This window comes from Colossoma macropomum, unplaced genomic scaffold (genome assembly GCF_904425465.1).
Source record: "Colossoma macropomum unplaced genomic scaffold, Colossoma_macropomum, whole genome shotgun sequence".
Classification (NCBI taxonomy): domain Eukaryota; kingdom Metazoa; phylum Chordata; class Actinopteri; order Characiformes; family Serrasalmidae; genus Colossoma; species Colossoma macropomum.
In genome coordinates, this window is record NW_023494795.1 from 6606190 (window position 1) to 6625312 (window position 19123).

General features: G+C 41.2%; 1 protein-coding gene across 2 annotated transcripts in view; it reads right to left on the reverse strand.

Annotated features, from left to right (window-relative positions):
* Positions 1–18799, reverse strand: part of cnih3 (cornichon family AMPA receptor auxiliary protein 3) — a 96574-nt gene extending 77775 nt beyond the window's left edge. For both annotated transcript variants that reach the window (XM_036581303.1, XM_036581302.1), the window contains exons 1-2: positions 18279–18799; positions 6616–6684 (exon numbers count right to left, since the gene is read on the reverse strand). In XM_036581303.1, coding sequence (XP_036437196.1) covers positions 6616–6684; positions 18279–18356 — 147 coding nt within the window. In that variant the 5' untranslated portion in view covers positions 18357–18799. The remainder of the gene's footprint in view (positions 1–6615; positions 6685–18278) is intronic.
* Between the last annotated feature and the right edge of the window lie 324 nt (positions 18800–19123).

Consider the following 19123-nt stretch of genomic DNA (forward strand, 5'->3'; position numbering starts at 1 on the left):
GCAGTATGCAACAGATGCCTTTTGAGGCCCAAAAGGACGAGCAACACTGGCAGCAAAAAAAGGAAAATAAGAGCCTGAACTGCGAGATTGTGGTGCAGCTTCATATGGATTCTGTAGACTGTGCACAAGACACTGAACTACGACTGTTGCATGAGGGGGAAAAATGACAAGGGTGCAGATTTGATGCTGACAGCAGGTCCCCTTGGCAAACATTTCAACTTGAGCTTGGTGCCCTTGCCAGACGAGCTTGTGGCATGCCATGCCTCATCCCCAGTTTAGCTAGTGTTGATTTGGCTACATGCATCTACAAGTCTTTCCCAGCATTTACGTGGACTAAGTAAGAGTCTGATGTTTATGTGTATCAGCTGACTGATGAAATGCACTTCAGTTTCTTATTGATAATCAAGTTTTTGATATAATGTGAAAATGCCCGATGCTCTTTACACTGTATGTAAATTATATGATGAATGGACCAAAACAAACAGGCCAAAATTACTTGGTAAAACGTCTGGTTACACTGACTTACATTAAAAGTAAAGTATCTTTTAAAGCAGTAAAGTATTTTTTTTCTCTCTCTCTTTTTCTCCTGTAAAGTTTTGGAGATACAAGGTTTTCTTCCTATATATATATATATATATATATATATATGTGTGTGTGTGTGTATATATATATATATACATATATGTGTGTGTGTGTGTGTGTATATATTTTTATATATGTATTGTTTATAATATGCATATATTTTTATATATATATATATGTATGTATGTATATATATGTATATATGTATGTATGTATATATATATATATATATATATATATATATTTATATTTATACTGCCCTGCGATGGACTGGCGACCTGTCCAGGATGTATCCTGCCTTCCGCCCAATGACAGCTGGGATAGGCTCCAGCACCCAACCGCGACCCAGAAGGATAAGCAGTTTAGATGATGTATGTATGTATGTATGTATGTATATATATATATATATATATATATATATATATATATATATATATATATACTCACACACACATATATGCCATGCTAAATCGTGGCATGGCATATGCCATATGTATAAACTGGAAGTAAATAGGCATTCAGTATGGGTGGTCAATATTATCAATATGATATTGGTATCTTAATCGATTATGTATGTCATCTTAATAGATGTATATGTTGTCAGCACTTCTAAGACACTGAACAATTGCATGTGTTATAAACACAGAATTATACAAAGCCAGCAACCAGTTTATAGTCACTGCATAAACTACATAGTAACAAGTAGCTGATTGGATGTCAGTCTATTATAACACCATCTTATTTAATTAATTAACTAATAATGTTTTTTTTTTTTGTTTTGTTAGTTCTTAAATACTTTTTGCAAATGTCTCATTAAAAATCATTGTGTTTTATAGCCGCTCCAAATGTGGTGCATTTTCATCTGTCCTTACTTCTTTGCAAACCACAGAAAAAGAAAATAAAATGATTCATATTGTGTATCATTTCGCTGATCTTTATGATCAGAGTACTAGGGATGGGAATTGCTACAGGCCCAATGATATGTTATCAAGATGCGACCGTGGGATTCTTGAGATATTTATTTTTATTGTGATGTCCTATTGTGATAAAAGCTACAGTGGGATTCTGTGGTTATATATTAAAGATTTGTGATATGCCTCTTGCAATGATATATTGTGACTGCAAAATGTGGTCAAAATGAAACTTGGTTTTGTCTAAAGAATAACACACTTTATTAATCTTTATTGAAACAAAACAGAATTGTGAAGTAGCAGGAACAACATTCAGAATAGGCTTTATCCTTATATATTGAACCGAATGCTCTTAGAGAACAAAATGACAGAAATGACTGTTGTAAGTCACTGTGATGAGTCTCGCCTCAGGGCGGCTATCACTGTATTCTAGTGGTGTTCCTGATTCCTGTGTCAGTGAGGGAACCCCTGGAGGTTTCATACATGTTATAATAGTAATAATTAAATTATACAGTATTGGTAATTGGGACACTGCATATACTATTTTTAAACCCAAAATATCCCTATTATATATTATACTGTACTGATCCCCCCCACCCCTGCAGAGAATGTTACGATGAGTGATACTGTCCAAGTTTAACACGGTGACACATGCAGTCTGGTAGACTGGTGTTTATTGCTAAGTTATCTCGTATGCATGGCTGTATTATTGTATTGCCTACACTTTGCCTCCACACACACAAACACATTCACCATCTTCATCCTTCTGCCAGGCAGGCTGTTCTCAGCTCCTACCTGGAGCCCCGCTGGCGCTCAGTGAAAGAGAATAAGGCTGCGGTTGCTGCAGTGCTATTGTGCGGCGCTGTCTCCGCTGACCCCGCTGGGCCTGCTGGGGTAAAGCCCCAGACTGACAGAAGCCACCAATTAGCCAGGCAGGGTGCGAGAGTGAGTCAACCGAGAGACGAGATCAGCCGGGAGGCCATCAATCTTTCAGTGCCCCCCCTCCTCCCACCACCCACCACCAGCACCATCCAGCTTTCCAAATCCTCCACCGTTCTCCTTCTTACCCGCTGAGAAGGGTAGGAGGAAGAGGAGGCAGGTGGCATTTTCAGTGCGTCAGACTCAACGTGAGCACGCCGAGCAGAGAACAATGCGGTTACACTCGCATAGTCAAGTACAGCCTGTCTACTTCAGTGATATTGAGTGTCAGTAAAAGGCAGCAAAGAACTGTGACTATTAGAGCTGCACTCTTAAAGACGCTACAAATGTTTTTCTGAGTGATATATATATATATATATATGTGTGTGTGTGTGTGTGTGTGTGTGTGTGTGTGTGTGTGCATGAGGCTTGTTCACTCAGGAGTCCCGCATGATGGCGGTCATTGCAGGTAAACAGCCAACAGGTTGCAGGCTTGTGTGGGGGGTGAGGGTGGGGGGGGTAGTATTATGGCTGGCTGGGTTTGGACAATTATTGGCTACTTGTAGAAGCGGACGAGCATGAAACAACTACACTGCAAGTGTGCTGCAGAGAAAAACACAGTAATTATCACAAGTTGCAAAACAAGGAGTCGGCAACCCAAATGTTAAGAAGAACCATTTCAGTAAAAATCAAACCACCCTGGGAGCCACACAACATTTTATTTCCATTTTACTATCATTGCTGTAAATATGTCTCAGTATGTGTTAATGTATAGGCTAACAAATTTAATATAAACAAAAACGCAGACTTACTTTGCTCTGCTTTAAGCTTTAGTTCTGCTATAGCCGCTTTTCTCGCATCTCCGGCAGGAAACTTTTCCAAAAGTCGAATAGTTTCTTGCAAAATGTCTTTCAATGTTCAACTTTTCATGAGGCTGAAGTTGCTTCTCATTTGCCAGCTTCTTGTTCGAGCAGGCACCATTTAAGGTGAAACGGGGAAATTCGAATGAGAAGCTGACGTCAGCTTCATGACTTTTTAGTTGTTTGACAGTTTCTTGTTGCAGAATAAATGTATCAGGAAACCAGCTGGAGTGATTATAAATGTAAATGAGTCCATTCGTTTCTAAATTATCTAAATCTATGTAAAAATTGTTCATCTTAAATCTTTCTCTTTGCTACTGGCTAGGCGAGACTGTTGTCTGCATTGCTATGGTGACCAGCAGTCTGTGCGCCGATCTTCAGGGTTAAAGGGTGAATTAGCAGGTATACATTAACTCCAGCGTTTATAGCCTAACCAGGAAAAGTTGTCCCTTTTATTCGAAAGCGAAATACAATGTTATTCATATATTAATATGAGATGCTAACTGAACCTTATGATAAGTATTAGCATTATTATAGCTGCCGCATGGTTGACTACAAATTATTGTTAATGTGTGCTGTTGAATACTTGCATATCTCTGCTGTTGGAACAAAACCTTTTATCTCCATTTTCATCATTTTTTTATATAATTTGAAATGCCTGCTCTTTACCGTGTACGTAAATTAGTTCTAGTCACGCCACTGAGAGAAAACTACAGTCCTTTATATGGAAAGAAATAGCCAATCACAGTAAACATCATTTAAAAGGCCAATCACTATCCCTGAAAAACACAACCATTTATGCTTGATTCAAATTATGAACAGCTTATGCCAATACGGTTCAAAAACAGCTGCCTCAAAATGGAGTCATTATGTATAACAATATAAAAAAATGAGTCTGGCCTCGAAAATATTCAGATAACAACACAGAGTACATCACATAATTATACACTGATTATTTCAAATGGGATGGAAAGGCAAGATGGTGGTTTTCTAAGAGGATTTTTTTTTAATAAAATGGCGATGACCTCCTCTTGTATATGCTTGCTCTGGTAATAAACATGTACTGATGCAAAACAACATATACTTTCAAAGGTTCTAAAAATGGTTCTCTGAAATAATACCATAAATGTTATCTCATACAGATCCCTAAAGAACCTTTCAATTGACAGTTCTTTAATTTCTTTTTAATTTTACTAGTATGAGGAACCTTTTTAAAGATTAACTCCACCCTAAGACCATTTTATTTTCATTAATATCTGAAATGCACAGCTCTGTAATAATAAAATACACCAGCCTTGCCTAAAATATGAAACATCTTTCCAAACTGTAAAAATATTATTTTTATCGTGGTCAGCTCTGCCTCTGCAGTGCCCCCTCTGGTTCAACTCTGCCATAGGCGCGGATGACGTGTCTTCGTACAATGGCATGTCACAGTATGTGAATCGGTCAACCAGCGTTACTGCCCCATGATGACGCCCTACTTGTGCCGCACTAATAAATATGAAAGCACAGGAGCCGAGAGCGAGGAGAGAACCACACTCACACGCTGAGCTAAACACCCCCAGGACCACCTCACAAGGCTGCGATATGCCAGTCTGTACAAACTGTAAATAACCCAGTTCACCTGAGCTCAGTTTGTAATAAAGATGCTGGACCGATTAAGTGAGGATTCTTGCGAGTCTCCATAAAGCTGCCGGTTTTGCGTCCAATTCATGTTTTCCTTTACAACTCGGATCCTCGGGCGCGACTCACAGAACACAAATCAACAGCAAGCAACACTGGAACTACGGAAAGTGAAACAGTTCAGGAAAGTTAACGTTAAATGGCCATTGTCACTGACTGTGACAGCCTTTCTCTAACTTTTTTTTCCCGCCTTCTGTAGTTCCAGTGTTGCTTGCCGTCGATTTCTGTTTAGTGAGTGCGTGACTGAGCGTTCGATTTATGAAGGAAAGGTGAATTTGAGTGGGAACCGAATCGGATGTAACACCGGTAAGTGCCATGAACAGCTCGCAGAACGTAAGAATTTAGGGCCACTGCAGCAAACCCTGGCTGACCGGTGATGCAGTCTGCGACCTTGATGTCTGACTGAATGAAACTTAGACAGAGTTCAAAAAATCCACTTTATTAATTCAGAATTCAGCGCATCTAAAAAATTAGGACACAGGTTATATCGAATATGGACCTGTTGAACAGATGATTAGAAGCTGTCACAGTTTTGGGGAATGTTCCACCGTTCGGACGCCTCTGTCGCTCTCTGCTAATCATTTTCTGGGGCTCTTCGGCCACTTGAGTCAGTGCCTCACACTGTTAAGTCTCAAGACACACTGCCTGATCAGAAACACCTTCCCTTGTCGAAGATGGGGATGGTAGTGGAGAAAAATCGCCAACCTCATAAAACCTCTTTGCAAAAGTGCCGTTTGATTCTGTCACTCTGCATATTTTCTGGTAGCTAACGTACGCTAGCTCTAAAACACAGCAGCCCAGCCCAGCCCACCCGGTTACCCTCGCAGTCCCACCTCCAAACCCGTAGATCACTGCAGTGGCCCTCCCAACGTGGCCCTCCCATTTTTGAGCATTTTTCAAAGTTGAGCCAGGGGTGGAGTGAGCTGAAAATAGTGGGGTGTAGTTTCTCTTCAAAGGTTAAAGAATCCCCACATAATGTAAATCTTCAATACTAATCGATGTTTTTTCTTAGAACTGCACATCCAAACCAAAAACCCCTGAGGAGCCCTTAATTGTAGGAGTTTAGTTCAAGTGTGGTGTAAAATTGGTTGGAGTGAGTCTGACAGATCCTGCACATCCTACAAGTGAAAGAAGGACAATGTAGCAGGCACCTGGAAATCTAGGCTAAATCAAACGCAGCTTAAGACAAACAATAACAGGATGCCAGCAACAATAATATTTGCCAGCAGCAGTTGTTTTGATGGCTGCCATCCTACCTGGCACCGTACCCGAATAGATTCCGTATGAAACTGGCTTGTTCGTAGAGAGCGGCATTGAGGCTGACAGCATTAATGTAACTTTTTGATAATGTTTGATTTATTAAAAAGTGCTGGGGAAGTTGGCCGTACTTTGAAGGTGTGATAGATTGGATCTGTCAGTCATTGAGTTTGCAGTTGGGGAAGTGACGGAGCTGAGACAGCTGGTGGCTGTATTATTCATACAGGGCTGCAGATGACGGGAAAAAACATTGTGGAGCTCAGGGGTGGGACACACACCTGGCGGCTGTCACAGATCAGAGACCTCGATTTTATGCTATTCCCTAACACGCGCGCACACACACTTTGTTTATATGGACAAGCAATATCATCTTCCAGTCCATCCAGCCCGTTTATATAACTTACCGCATGCAGTGGATTGCCTTGATCAATCGGGACTTTGAAATCCGCTTGGAGCTCATCAAAGGCTGTTATCTGGAGACAACAGAACAAGAAAAGATCATTAGAGTGTGTTTCTCATGTTTGACTAACAAAGTTCTTACTAAATGTTCCTGTTTTTTTCCACTGTTTCCATCCTTAGTTCTCTTGCCTTAAACTAGTGCAGGGTCTCAATATTTCAGTGGTGTCAACACAGAGTGCATTTCTTGGATAAACTAGGCCAGGAATGACAAAGTGCTATGCAAGTACAGGCTAGAGGGGTATAAAGCCCCCCATCATTATTTTCTGGAGTCATGGAGCTCCATACAATACCTTTGGGATGAGTTGGAGTGGAGTTTGTGATCCAGAACTGATCATCCAACATCAGTGCCTGACATCACTAATGCTCTTGTGGCTGAATGCAATCAAATCCTCACAGCAATGTCCACACATATAGTGTAAAGCCTTAACAGAGGAGTGGAGTCTGTTGTTCCCCCCTTACTATGAAGCAAGGTGGGACAAACTCTGTATTACTGGTGAGCGTTAGATCTAGCCTTCAATTAGGACCATAAACAACAAAACTCGATCAAAAACAAAGAGGGGGGAAAACACCTTTACAGTAATGCTAATTTCTGCTACCCCCCTATGGGTTTCTAGTGGTATGTTAGCATTCATATGATATATATTTTTGTCATTCTAGATTAAATGTAGGCATTCAGTGTTCATTTTTAAATTCAGTAACATGCATACTAACACATATTTTACCCTGTAGCAGTGTTACAGTGAAAGTTAATAGTCTTAGCATAGAGCTGCTGCTAATTTCCATTTAAAACAATGGACTGAAATGGACTGGTCAAGCTACCACTCATACTCATAGACAGTGACGTAACTAGGACTTTCCTCACAAAATGGGCCCTGCCCTTTGGAAAATGTTATTGGTTTATTCGACTGTCCCTACTTGTTAGTGGTTAATCTGACGTGAGGTTTTCAGTTCAGCTCTTGAAGCCCTAACCAGTGGGAGTGTTAGCTTGGCTGAATTTGATTAGACAATTTTCTATTGAGCATTAAGCATTCAAACCCTGTTCTACTAACCAAAACTTGACAATGAAATAAGAGTAACAACAACAATACTTGTAGAGTTTAATTGCAACAAACTTGGGTGATTAAGGAACTTTGGACATTATCTATCTATCTATCTATCTATCTATCTATCTATCTATCTATCCATCCATCCATCCATCCATCCATCCATCCATCCATCCATCCATCCATCCATCCATCCATCCATCCATCCATCCATCCATCCATCCATCCATCCATCCATCCATCCATCCATCCATCCATCCATATGTAAAATATCGCTGCTGCCAGTAGAACACCTTATAGGGAGCAGTCGCGGGCTGGTTAGAACTCTGAATGACTTTGTTTACACCTCAACAATGTAATTACGAGGTTAGGGAACCAGCCTTGTGACCTGAAGGTCGCCGGTTCGATCCCCTGAGTCACATTATGTGACTGAAGTGCCCTTGAGCAAGGCACCTAACCCCCAACTGCTACTGGGCGCCGCCGGATAGGGCTGCCCACTGCTCTGGGAAAGCATGCTCACTGCCCCCTAGTGTGTGTGATCACTAGTGTGTATGTGGTGTTTCACTGCACAGATGGGTTAGATTGCAGAGGTGAAATTTCCCTGTTGTGGAACAAATAAGGGTCAGTTAATAATAATTAACATTTTTGTCGTTTTTCAGTTTTTGACATAATTTGAATTTGCCTGTTGCCCTTTACATTTATATATATATATATATATATATATATATATATATATATATATATATATATATATATATACGTTTTCTCTGTACTTTGACCTTCAGTAATCTACCTAATCCCCTCGCTTTTGTGCTAATGTTCAGAACCCCTTAAACTGTAAGTGTTGGTGTTTACCTCCTATTTCCAAATGTTCAGTTTTCTGTATCTCTTTTCAAATGTCAGTGTTTAGCTGAGCTGTTCCTCTATTTCAGATCAAATTATGGAAAGCTTGACTGCGACATCAATTAAGAAATGAACTGTGTTGCATTCTAGACACTGGTGTTTATTTAGTGCTTCAGTCAAGATTACCTGAATATGTTCTCAAACAGGGGAACATCTCAACTAAACACTGTGACTGAGATTAAAAACTCAACTAAATAAATGTCTCTTGGTGAGGGATAAGCTTGTCATGTAAAGAGTGTTATGTAACCAATTACTGTGCATTTTTTTTTTGTTGTGGTTACATTTAACAGAGTTTCATGTGTCATTGTGATACCAGTGTGTAGTGCTAATGCTAGACTCACTCGTATATGTATTACAACATTAAAAAACACTTTATCAGCTGCATTAGGGCAAAGTATTGCGTCAAAGGCAAACTGCTACATCAAAGCAGAGCCTCTGCAGGAGGAAAGCCAGCTTATGCCAAAGCTAGACAAAATTAGCAGAGGTTATTTTCCCACTTTCTCTGAAGGGTCCATTCCTTCAGTTGCATTGACATTCTGTCAGTTCTTTATTAGCCACCGGCCACATATACGGTAGGTAAACAGAGTTTGGAATTGGCACTGGACAGATTGGAACAGATGACGAAGCGGAAGTAACGAAAGATTTTTTTTCTTGATAGGGATCTCAATTATGGCTTATAATGGTTGCTTAGTTTGCTACAATTCTTCTTCTTCTCGTTATTATTATTATTATTATTATTATTTTTATTATTATTATTATTACTATTATTATATTAAGCAATTCTGCCAGGATCTGCGTAATATTTCGTGTCCTTTTTCCATACAACATAGCATAAGACATGCATTCCTGTGTGCCATGGTAATGCGCATGTGGCTTAAAATGTACAGCACAGTCTGCATTATTCATATCTGCCCACTTTTTTAATAATTGCATGCACCATTCACATCTCAAAAAAGGAAATCGGCGCTGGTGCAAAAAACACAACTGACACTTAAATAATTGAACAGCTCTCTTTAAATGTTAACAAGGGCTGAAAACCACTTGAATTGGGTTCAATTATTCCGTCTCTGTTCTCAACCCATGCCTTGAACTGCCAACAACACATGCAGGCCTTAATCAAAACAAAATCGTAATGAAATCTTTCCAGTGCTGCTTGTGCATGCATGACACAGTCAATGTGGTTCTTTATGCTCCGTAAATGGAGGAAAGAACCATAGACCAAACACCATGTGCAGTAATAAAATGGAGTATCAACAAGGAATCTAAGCACTATCCAACAGTTTAGAAACTTTTTTGTCTTTATTCCTGGTCCTAGACTGCTGCCATGTTCTGTAAAGTAAAATGCCATCAGAACTGACTAGAACACCCTTCAGGACATTCCTAGCAAAAGCCTAACTTTGCTGCTAATACAAGTTTTGTAATACAGAACAGAATCGCTCTATGCCGTATGACATGCCGGACCTTCTTTTTGAGCCTTTGCATGTGACATTGATATGTGAAGACGTATGACATGGTCCGAAAAGCTTGTGCAAAATCCAACCAGATTCCTCTGACTTTGAAATGATTACTTCAGGCTTTACAGGGCGACTCGCAGCAGTGCACGCTCACCATATTTTAGTAGTCCTTTTTCTCCTGATTTCATAACTTTTGCTACTTTTGCAATTTTAGCAAAAACACTGCTGTGTTAGAGGAGACACACAATTTATGCACAAGTCAGTGAGCTTTAGTGGACCCAGCCATGCCGTAATAACTTCTATTAGTCTTCAGAAACTGCTATAAAGCTAATATGCAAGTTATGAAGTTACTAAAACAGGGCTGTCCAAAGTGGGGCCTAGGGATACACAGACAAGAGAAGATTGGTGTGAGGAATTGAGCTGTTTTATCTTTTTGGCACACTACAAACATTATACTTTGGTCCCATATGTTTTTGCACCCTGTATTAGATCAAAGAAAGAAAGCAGGCCTGCACACATACCCTTAGAATTAGGGTTTAACCCTTGTGTGGTGTTCAGGTCTGTGGGACCCATTTTCAGTGTTTACCAAAAGAAAAAACAATGTGATTTATTATAATTTCAACCTCAGATTCTTGGTCTTTGCTCATTTTCTGTGAAGAACATATAAAATAACCCATTTTCAGTGTCTTCACTCTGTTCACCCCCCACACATTCATATTACACATGTGGTGTTGGGTGAACCTGCGGGGAGTAAAAGTGTGGAGGTGCTGTGTCCTTCACTCTGTTCTCCTCCTACATGGCCTGCTGTTAGTGTGTGTGTGTGTGTGTGTGTGTGTGTGTATGTGTGTGCGCGTGGACAACATGGACAGGCTGCTGACTGGCTACAGCTGCTAAAGGAGAACCCTACGCTGGACAGTTGTAATATTTTAAAATCTGGTATTTTTCCATAAACTGTTATGGCTGTATTGATTTAAAAAACAATAATGTGGTGGGTCCAGCAGACCTCTGAGTAACAAACACATCGACACCACACAAGGGTTAATTCACACAATGCTGCGCTCTTTTTAGATTTTAGTTAGTAGAGTTCGTCAATCATTTGATGGGAACAATATTAAAAAACATCATGTATATAATAGAAAACAATCTGACTATAATAAAGACAGGTAAAATCCAATCTACGCTGTTCCATGTTAGCCTTATAGAGAACTGGACTGCCCTGAATTTGCTGCAATAATAGATGGCACACTGCTACTCCCTGCTGCAGATTCTACAAATAAAACCAGCAGGCCCAACCTTATCTGTCATTTAACACCTGATTCAGGTGTCATCAGCTCTCCCTCCCACCAGTTACCCTCATAAACTGGCTCTGGGTCATCTCTCTCTTTCCTCTAGCACCACTTTTTTGTGCTAGCATCAGCTCTTTTCGGCCTTAACTCAGTAATCAGATCAAATCCTTAGCTCATATTCTCAACAAAAATCCAGTCTCACTGAAAAACAATCGCAAATAAGACTTCTCCCTGGTGCCACTAGCCTTCAAGCGACATTTTCTTCCAAAAATTTTAATGCTGCTGGAAATTACTGAACGCAAAGCGGGGATTCCTTCACATTATGTTAAGAAACAATGCTAACTTATCTCTACTGGCTTTCATTCGCTGTAAGCCACATTAGCATTACTGGGTAATATACTCCTACAGCGAATATGTGCTAAAAAAAAAAAAGCAAAACTGATCCCGGAACAGTGTTCAATGTCTCTTTGTTAAGCAAACTGCAGACTGTATCTCTGTCCTGCAACAGCTTAAGGGCAATAATGTGATAAACACCGTGCTTTTTCTCCTACTGTACAATAAAACATGTCAGCTCAGCAAAGAGGCTGAGCTCAGATTGAACACGGATTGTGTTAACTTGTGTCCTCAGAAACAAGGAAGCTTATAATCATATCTGTGGTCAGAGGATTCTCCATAAATCACCTGGCCAATGGGGACATGCACTAATGACGCACGTAATGCATTAGGGGCTGATCGTACACAACGAAAGCACTCAACCCCGTCACTCCAGCAAATGTTAAGAACACAGTTCACCTTGTTTAACAAGAGCTCTATGAGACAATTCACCTCTAAATCAGCGTTAAAGACTGTATTTCCCCCAGTTTAGTTGTATCTAATTCCACCCACTAGTTAGGACCGATCACATGATTCCACCAGGGGTATAGACAAACACAAGTTTCCCCTGAGACCTGTGAAGCCCACCACCGCGTCTTTTCGAACTGTCGCTAACGCAACATCTTTGGACACCTTAAACATGCTTGGAGGAGAACACTAAACCACCAGTTCAGTTACATCACCTAACAAATGCCTGCGCTATACTCTTAAAAATGATGGTTCTGCAAGGGTTCTTTAGTGAAGAAAATGGTTCTATATAGATCCATAAACACTCAAAGAACCCTTTGCATGAATAAAGTGTTCCTTGCATTGTGAAATCGCTCGTCAGATTGATGAAGATTGTGCTGCAGATGGTTCTATGTATATTCTTTTTGAAAAGGGTTCTATAAAGCACCAAAAGGGTTCTATTATTGTTATGATGTCAAGCCTGTAGCAATAGCAGAATGCTTTTTCTATATAGAACCAAATAAAACATATTCCCCATCAGTCATGGTGCTCATGGTTCTATCTAGAGCCATTTTCTTTACTAAAGAACCCCTTTATTGTGCTGAGTGATAAATGGAGAAGGAGGGCCATCCTACCCACCCAGAGAGAGTGAGGCCAATTGTGCTTGCTAGGAATCCCAGCCAAGAATGGCTGTAGCATCACTGGGGATCGAACTTGTGATCTCCTGATGATGACAGGGTCAACGGTTGCGACACTCAGGTGCATAGTACATGCATAACTAAGGGGAAAATCAGTTAAAACAATTATTAGAAGAAATAGAGAAAATGGGGCTCATAACAACCGTGCAAGACCTCGTAGACCACAAACCCTAATCTATCATCTTTGAGAGAGAGAAGAAAGTCAAGCTCCACTCTTTCTTCAGATCTGAAAATACCCACAGGTGTTTCTGTCCGTTCGTCTGTGAACCACTGTGAGAAGGCAACTCAACACTATGAGTCTGAAAGGATGTGTAGCTGTCAAGAAACTGTTACCAAGAAAAGGAAATAGACAAAAAAAGAACATCTGCAAATAAGAAGAACTGCTGGTGTTCTCAGAACAACGAACTGACCCCCCCAGAGTCCAGACCTCAACATCACTGAATGTGTTCGGGGTTACTGTGATTCTGAGTAGTAGAAAATGCATCCAGATTGTAAAACTGAACTTTGGAGGTGTGGAAAATGTTCCCTGCAGATTTCTTTAAAATCTAAAAGTGATGTCAGTAACAATTAGTTACTGAGACGTCTGTGTAATTTTCTGTTAAATATATGTTATAAACATTTTAGGCACCTAAGAAAACTGCATTAAAATATATTTATCTGGGCAGTAAGATTAAAATAAAATATTATAATAAAAACAAATAACTAACTCAATAAGTTGTGATTTTCCATATGTCAGTGCGTTTGTTAATCCATTTCCAAATCCATACTCATTGCAGCCCAGTATTACTTCTAGTAGTCATCCAACACCTGGTTTATCTAATCAATACCTCATTATGTTAAATGTTAAATAGAATTTAAGAAATCTATGAGATGGCTGAGGGCATTGCTGAGACGTCTGGACCTAAACTTTTATTCAGACTAACTCACAACATAAAAAAAATGAATTATTGTCCCTTTTTACTGTAATTATATTTATCATCATTTAATTTAAAGGTGTATGGTGTTTTTACAGATACACATATTGCCAGGATAAATGACTTCACTGTGTATAGGTGCCTAAGACTTTCGCCCCATTCTGGATGTTTTCTTCTTTTTCCTCAAGCTAAAAAATAATAATTTGTTCTGAATAAATATTTTGACTGGAGATGAAAGAAATGAATGACGGCCTCTGATGTGCATAGCATCGTATGTATCGGATACAGTGAATGTTACGTTTAGAATAAAAGAACAAATATGGAAAATATCCCTCTGTGTTTTCAGAGACTTTCCTTTAGGACGATGATTATGTATACAGTGCACTAAAGACATACACTACATATACTGTTAAGCGAGAGGGAGAGTTTTAATGAGCTGTGTCTGTCAATTTGGAACTACATTATACAGTTTTTATGGGCCTCTTTGTAGTTACAAGGCACTAAATCATTAAAACTATATCGCTGTCATTTAACACTAAGCACCGTCTGGCCATCTATAATTTACCAGCCTCCTTATTTAATATAAGACTATGATACTCATTGCTATTCAAAGCATGTTATTACACCGATCAGGCATAACATAATGACCACCGCTCATTGTCCATTTTATCAGCTCCACTTACTATATAGGTGCACTTTGTAGTTCTACAGTTACAGACTGTAGTCCATCTGTTTCTCTGATACTTTGTTAGCCCCCTTTTACCCTGTTCTTCAGTGGTCAGGACCCCCATGGACCCTCACAGAGCAGGTACTATTTGGGTGGTGGATCATTCTCAGCACTGCAGTAACACTGATGTGGTGGTGGTGTGTTAGTGTGTGTTGTGCTGCTCTGAGTGGATCAGACACAGCAGTGCTGCTGGAGTTTTTAAACACCTCAGTGTCACTGCTGGACTGAGAATAGTCCACCAACCAAACATATCCAGCCAACAGTGTCCTGTGACCACTGATGAAGGACTAGAGGATGACCAACACTAACTGTGCATCAGCAGATGAGCTATCGTCTCTGACTTTACATCTACAAGGTGGACTGACAAGGTAGGAGTGTCTAATAGAGTGGACAGTGAGTGGACACAGTGTTTAAAAACTCCAGCAGCACTGCTGTGTCTGATCCACTCAGACCAGCACAACACACACTAACACACCACCACCACGTCAGTGTTACTGCAGTGCTGAGAATGATCCACCACCCAAATAGTACCTGCTCTGTGAGGGTCCATGGTGGTCCTGGCCACTGAAGAACAGGGTAAAAGGGGGCTAACAAAGTATGCAGAGAAACAGATGGACTACAGTCTGTAACTGTAGAACTACAAAGTGCACCTATATAGTAAGTGGAGCTGATAAAATGAAACAAGGAGGAGGTCATAATGTTATGCCTGATCGGTGTGTATTACATCCCACAAGTTAATTATCAGTTTCAGTGGAGTCAAAAGGGCACGCAGAGTACCGCTCTACCGCACACTGTGTTTATAAGATCATATATGATAACCACATTATAAGCTCATATATAACAGCTTACTGGAGCATCATTAGCTAAATAAAGTACAAAGACTGGAGATGTTTTTTAATCACTGAGTTCTGTGATACGCTAAGGACCCAGGATTTTCATATTACGAGCAGACGAGAAAACGCTGAGGGCGGCATTTCCTTCAGATCTGCGCACTGAACGACAAGTAAATGAACCTCTGTCAGGGTGGCTCAGTGTATGAAACACTCCAGCGTCTCCACAGGCTCTCAGAAATGGAGTTAGCCTCCACACAATGGGCTCATCTCGCAAACACTGGGTCAGAGAAGCGACATGATGATAATTACCCCCCCATCCTTTAACACTTTGATCTATTGTGTCGGTTGCTACGCGAAGGGGAACGCAGGGCGAACGACTCGGCAGGCTGACTCAAATGTGCTAGTGCAGTCTTGGAAAAAAAAAAAAAAAATGAGTGAATGAGGAAGAAAAGCTCTTTTTAAAATGCACTTATCTTCAAGGATCCACTGACTGTCCCAGAAATCCTTACTTTCCTCTCTTAACTGTGTGACTTTCACATTACTTCCACAGTAGTTGCTGAATTATTCATACTGAATAATAAGGCTTGAAGTTAATAACTGAAAAATAAGTCTTATGGTTAATAACGGAATAATAAACCTTCCACCTATTTTTTTAAGTTTCTGCATAATTAAACTGTTAAGATGTAAACAAGGTCATTTTGAGCGGTTTGATGTGTAATGCGCCATTCTAGAGAAACCTACCGAGTCAAAATTGCTTGCAATGGTGGTGATAGGAACCAGACGTCCAAAGCTTTTAACCCTTGTGTGGTGTTGGGGTTGTGGGACCCATTTTCAATGTTTAACAAAAGAGAAAAATGAAGCGATTTATTATTATTTCAACCCCAGATTCTTGTCCTTTGCTCATTTTCTGTGAAGAACATAGAAAATAACCCATTTTCAGTGTCTTCACTCTGTTCACCCCCCCCCACACATTCATATTACACATGTGGTGTTGGGTGAACCTGCGGGGAGTAAAAGTGTGGAGGTGCTGTGTCCTTCACTCTGTTCTCCTCCTACATGGCCTGCTGTTAGTGTGTGTGTGTGTGTGTGTGTTTTATATGTGTGTGTGAGGGTGGACAACATGGATAGGCTGCTGACTGGCTACAGCTGCTAAAGGAGAACCCTACGCTGGACACCTGTGATATTTTAAACATCTGGTATTTTTCCATAAACTGTTACGGCTGTATTGATTTAAAAAACAATAATGTGGTGGGTCCACCAGACCACTGAGTAACAACAACATCAACACCACACAAGGGTTTATCCCTCTAAAAGCAACCTCACATAAACCTGTTACATAACAAGTGTTATGAATACGCTGCCTCATGGCTGAAACATTGTTTTATATTATCTTTCAGAAAATGTTTTGGCCTAAAATGTAATAGTTACCAAAGAAAACATTTACAACAATTTTACTATTATTAATATTGCATATATTACAAACTTAGAAGTCAATTGAAGGTTCACAGGTTGTTTTGGATAGCCAAGAAACCTATATGTGCACTGTAGATGTTACGACACCTGGTTCGTATCACCACCACTGTGAATCTGAGTCAGTATGTTTCTCTACAATGACCCATTTCACTTCAAACCACTCTGAATGACTTTGTTTACACCTCAACAATGTAATTACGAGGTTAGGGAACCAGCCTTGTGACCGGAAGGTCGCCAGTTCGATCGTCTGAGCCGACAGTATGTGACTGAAGTGCCCTTGAGCAAGGCACCTAACCCCCAACTGCTCCCCAGGTGCTGTGGATAGGGCTGCCCACTGCTCCGGGCAAGTGTGCTCACTGCCCCCTAGTGTGTGTGTGTATGTGGATGTTTCACTGCACGGATGAGTTCAAATGCGGAGGTGAAATTTCCCTGCTGTGGAACTAATAAGGGTAACTTAATAACCGAATAATAAGCCTGGATTGTACGGAGTTAACTGTCCTTAAATTAGCTGACCATATGATGCAAATGTGCCCAAAACTGCTTTAGCAGAGCAAATTCAAAAGAGGATGAGCCTAATTTCTTCACGGGAAAAAAGATGACCATGGCCCGACACTTTGAGGCCTGGTTTTCTAGACGCTGAGGAAGTCCAGTCCTGGCCTCGAAAGCATTTTCACTGGGGAAATCCCCATTTGTAGCACGCATTAGTCCGGCGCTAAATCTGTGCATGAGAAAGTGGCCGTTGAGGTCCTCCTTCAACCCTTGTCAAGTGCCTCATGGGTCTCGCTGTAACCTTCAAAGAAATCTTCAGGCATGTCTGGCTGATCACATTCATTTTGTTGGCAGAAGTGGATCAGGTACAGAAAATAGGGTACAGCAAACAGCTTTATCCTTTCAGTTAGGGTCTTTCTGAACATTAGGGAGCTCTAAGCAGCGTCTAACGGGGTGGGGGTGGGGGGGGGGCTCCCTTCCCACCCTAATCATGCTCTTTTGCATGCAGGATGAGAAAAAATACGACACAATACGTTTTGAAATCTTTGAACTTTGTGCTTTTTTCACAAATGACATTGAATACATTAAAAAAGTACATACTCAGAGACCCTTGGTGGTTTGGGGGTCTGCTTATACTGCTTGCAGCTATGCAGTGGGCTCAGACAAGACTTCACATGTCAGGACATCCTCTTGAATCCTTACAGGGCTGATTAAATGAGGTCAATGGATCTATAAGGCTATAGATTCCCTATAGATGGACATATCACAGCCCGAGGTATGAACTGAGATATGAAGCCCTTTGAGCCTCTACTGAGCACAGATTTTGCAGGGAATATACTGACCAGCAGCCCAACAGCTGCACAGGTATTACTACACAGGTGAACGTCTGCTGCAGCAACCGCCCCCCCCCGCCACCCGCCCCCCAAGCAGTAAAACTACAAGATGCACATGACAGACGCGGACACTTACATGCCAGATAGCGAAGAAGATCAGGGACGCGCAGAGCACGAGGGACAGCATGTAGCAGAAGGCAGCGAAAGTGAACATAATTGACCGAGCACGCTCGACTGATCTGGTCCAGAAGAGGAGTTAATGCGGCGCCGAGGCGTCTGAGGGTCGGTCTGGGTTCAGAGAGCGGTTACACGCTGCGAGAAGCCGCAGAGCACGCGAGCATCTTCCTCCAAACGTCTGGCCACTGCGCGCTCTCCCGACTGGACGCTACTGAGCCTTCAGACGAGTGGGCTGCCGGCGGCTGGCCATAACGGAGAACGCCAAACTACGCTGAGAAGTCCGTCCTGCGATCAGGAGCTCGCGAGAGCAGAAGGACATCAACACAAATGTCCCTCAGGTAGAGCGAGTCGCGCGTGTCCGGCGGCTGGTCAGGCGGTGAGGTGCTGTGGAGCCGGGACACGCTGAGAGTCCATGGCGCGCAGAGAGCTCCAACACCACAGCTCCTCTCCAGACACGGGGAAGGCACAGGCTGTGACTGGCTAACAGGTGGATTTAAAGAGCTCTCTCTCTCTCTCTCTCACTCTCGGTCTCTCTCTCTCTCTCTCTCTCTCTCTCTCTCTCTCTCGGTCTCTCTCTCTCGGTCTCTCTCTCTCTCAGTCTTTCTGTCTCTCTCTCTCTCTCTCTCTCTCTCTCTCTCTCTCACTCTCGGTCTCTCTCTCTCTCTCTCTCTCTCTCTCTCTCTCTCCTATTGCCGACTCTGTAAAGGTTCTGTGCAGGTACATTTTTCGTTCATTAAGGTACAACCAAGTAAATGTTCCCTCAAAGGCACGAGTTAATTATCTTGTTTTCCTGAAATAACAAGT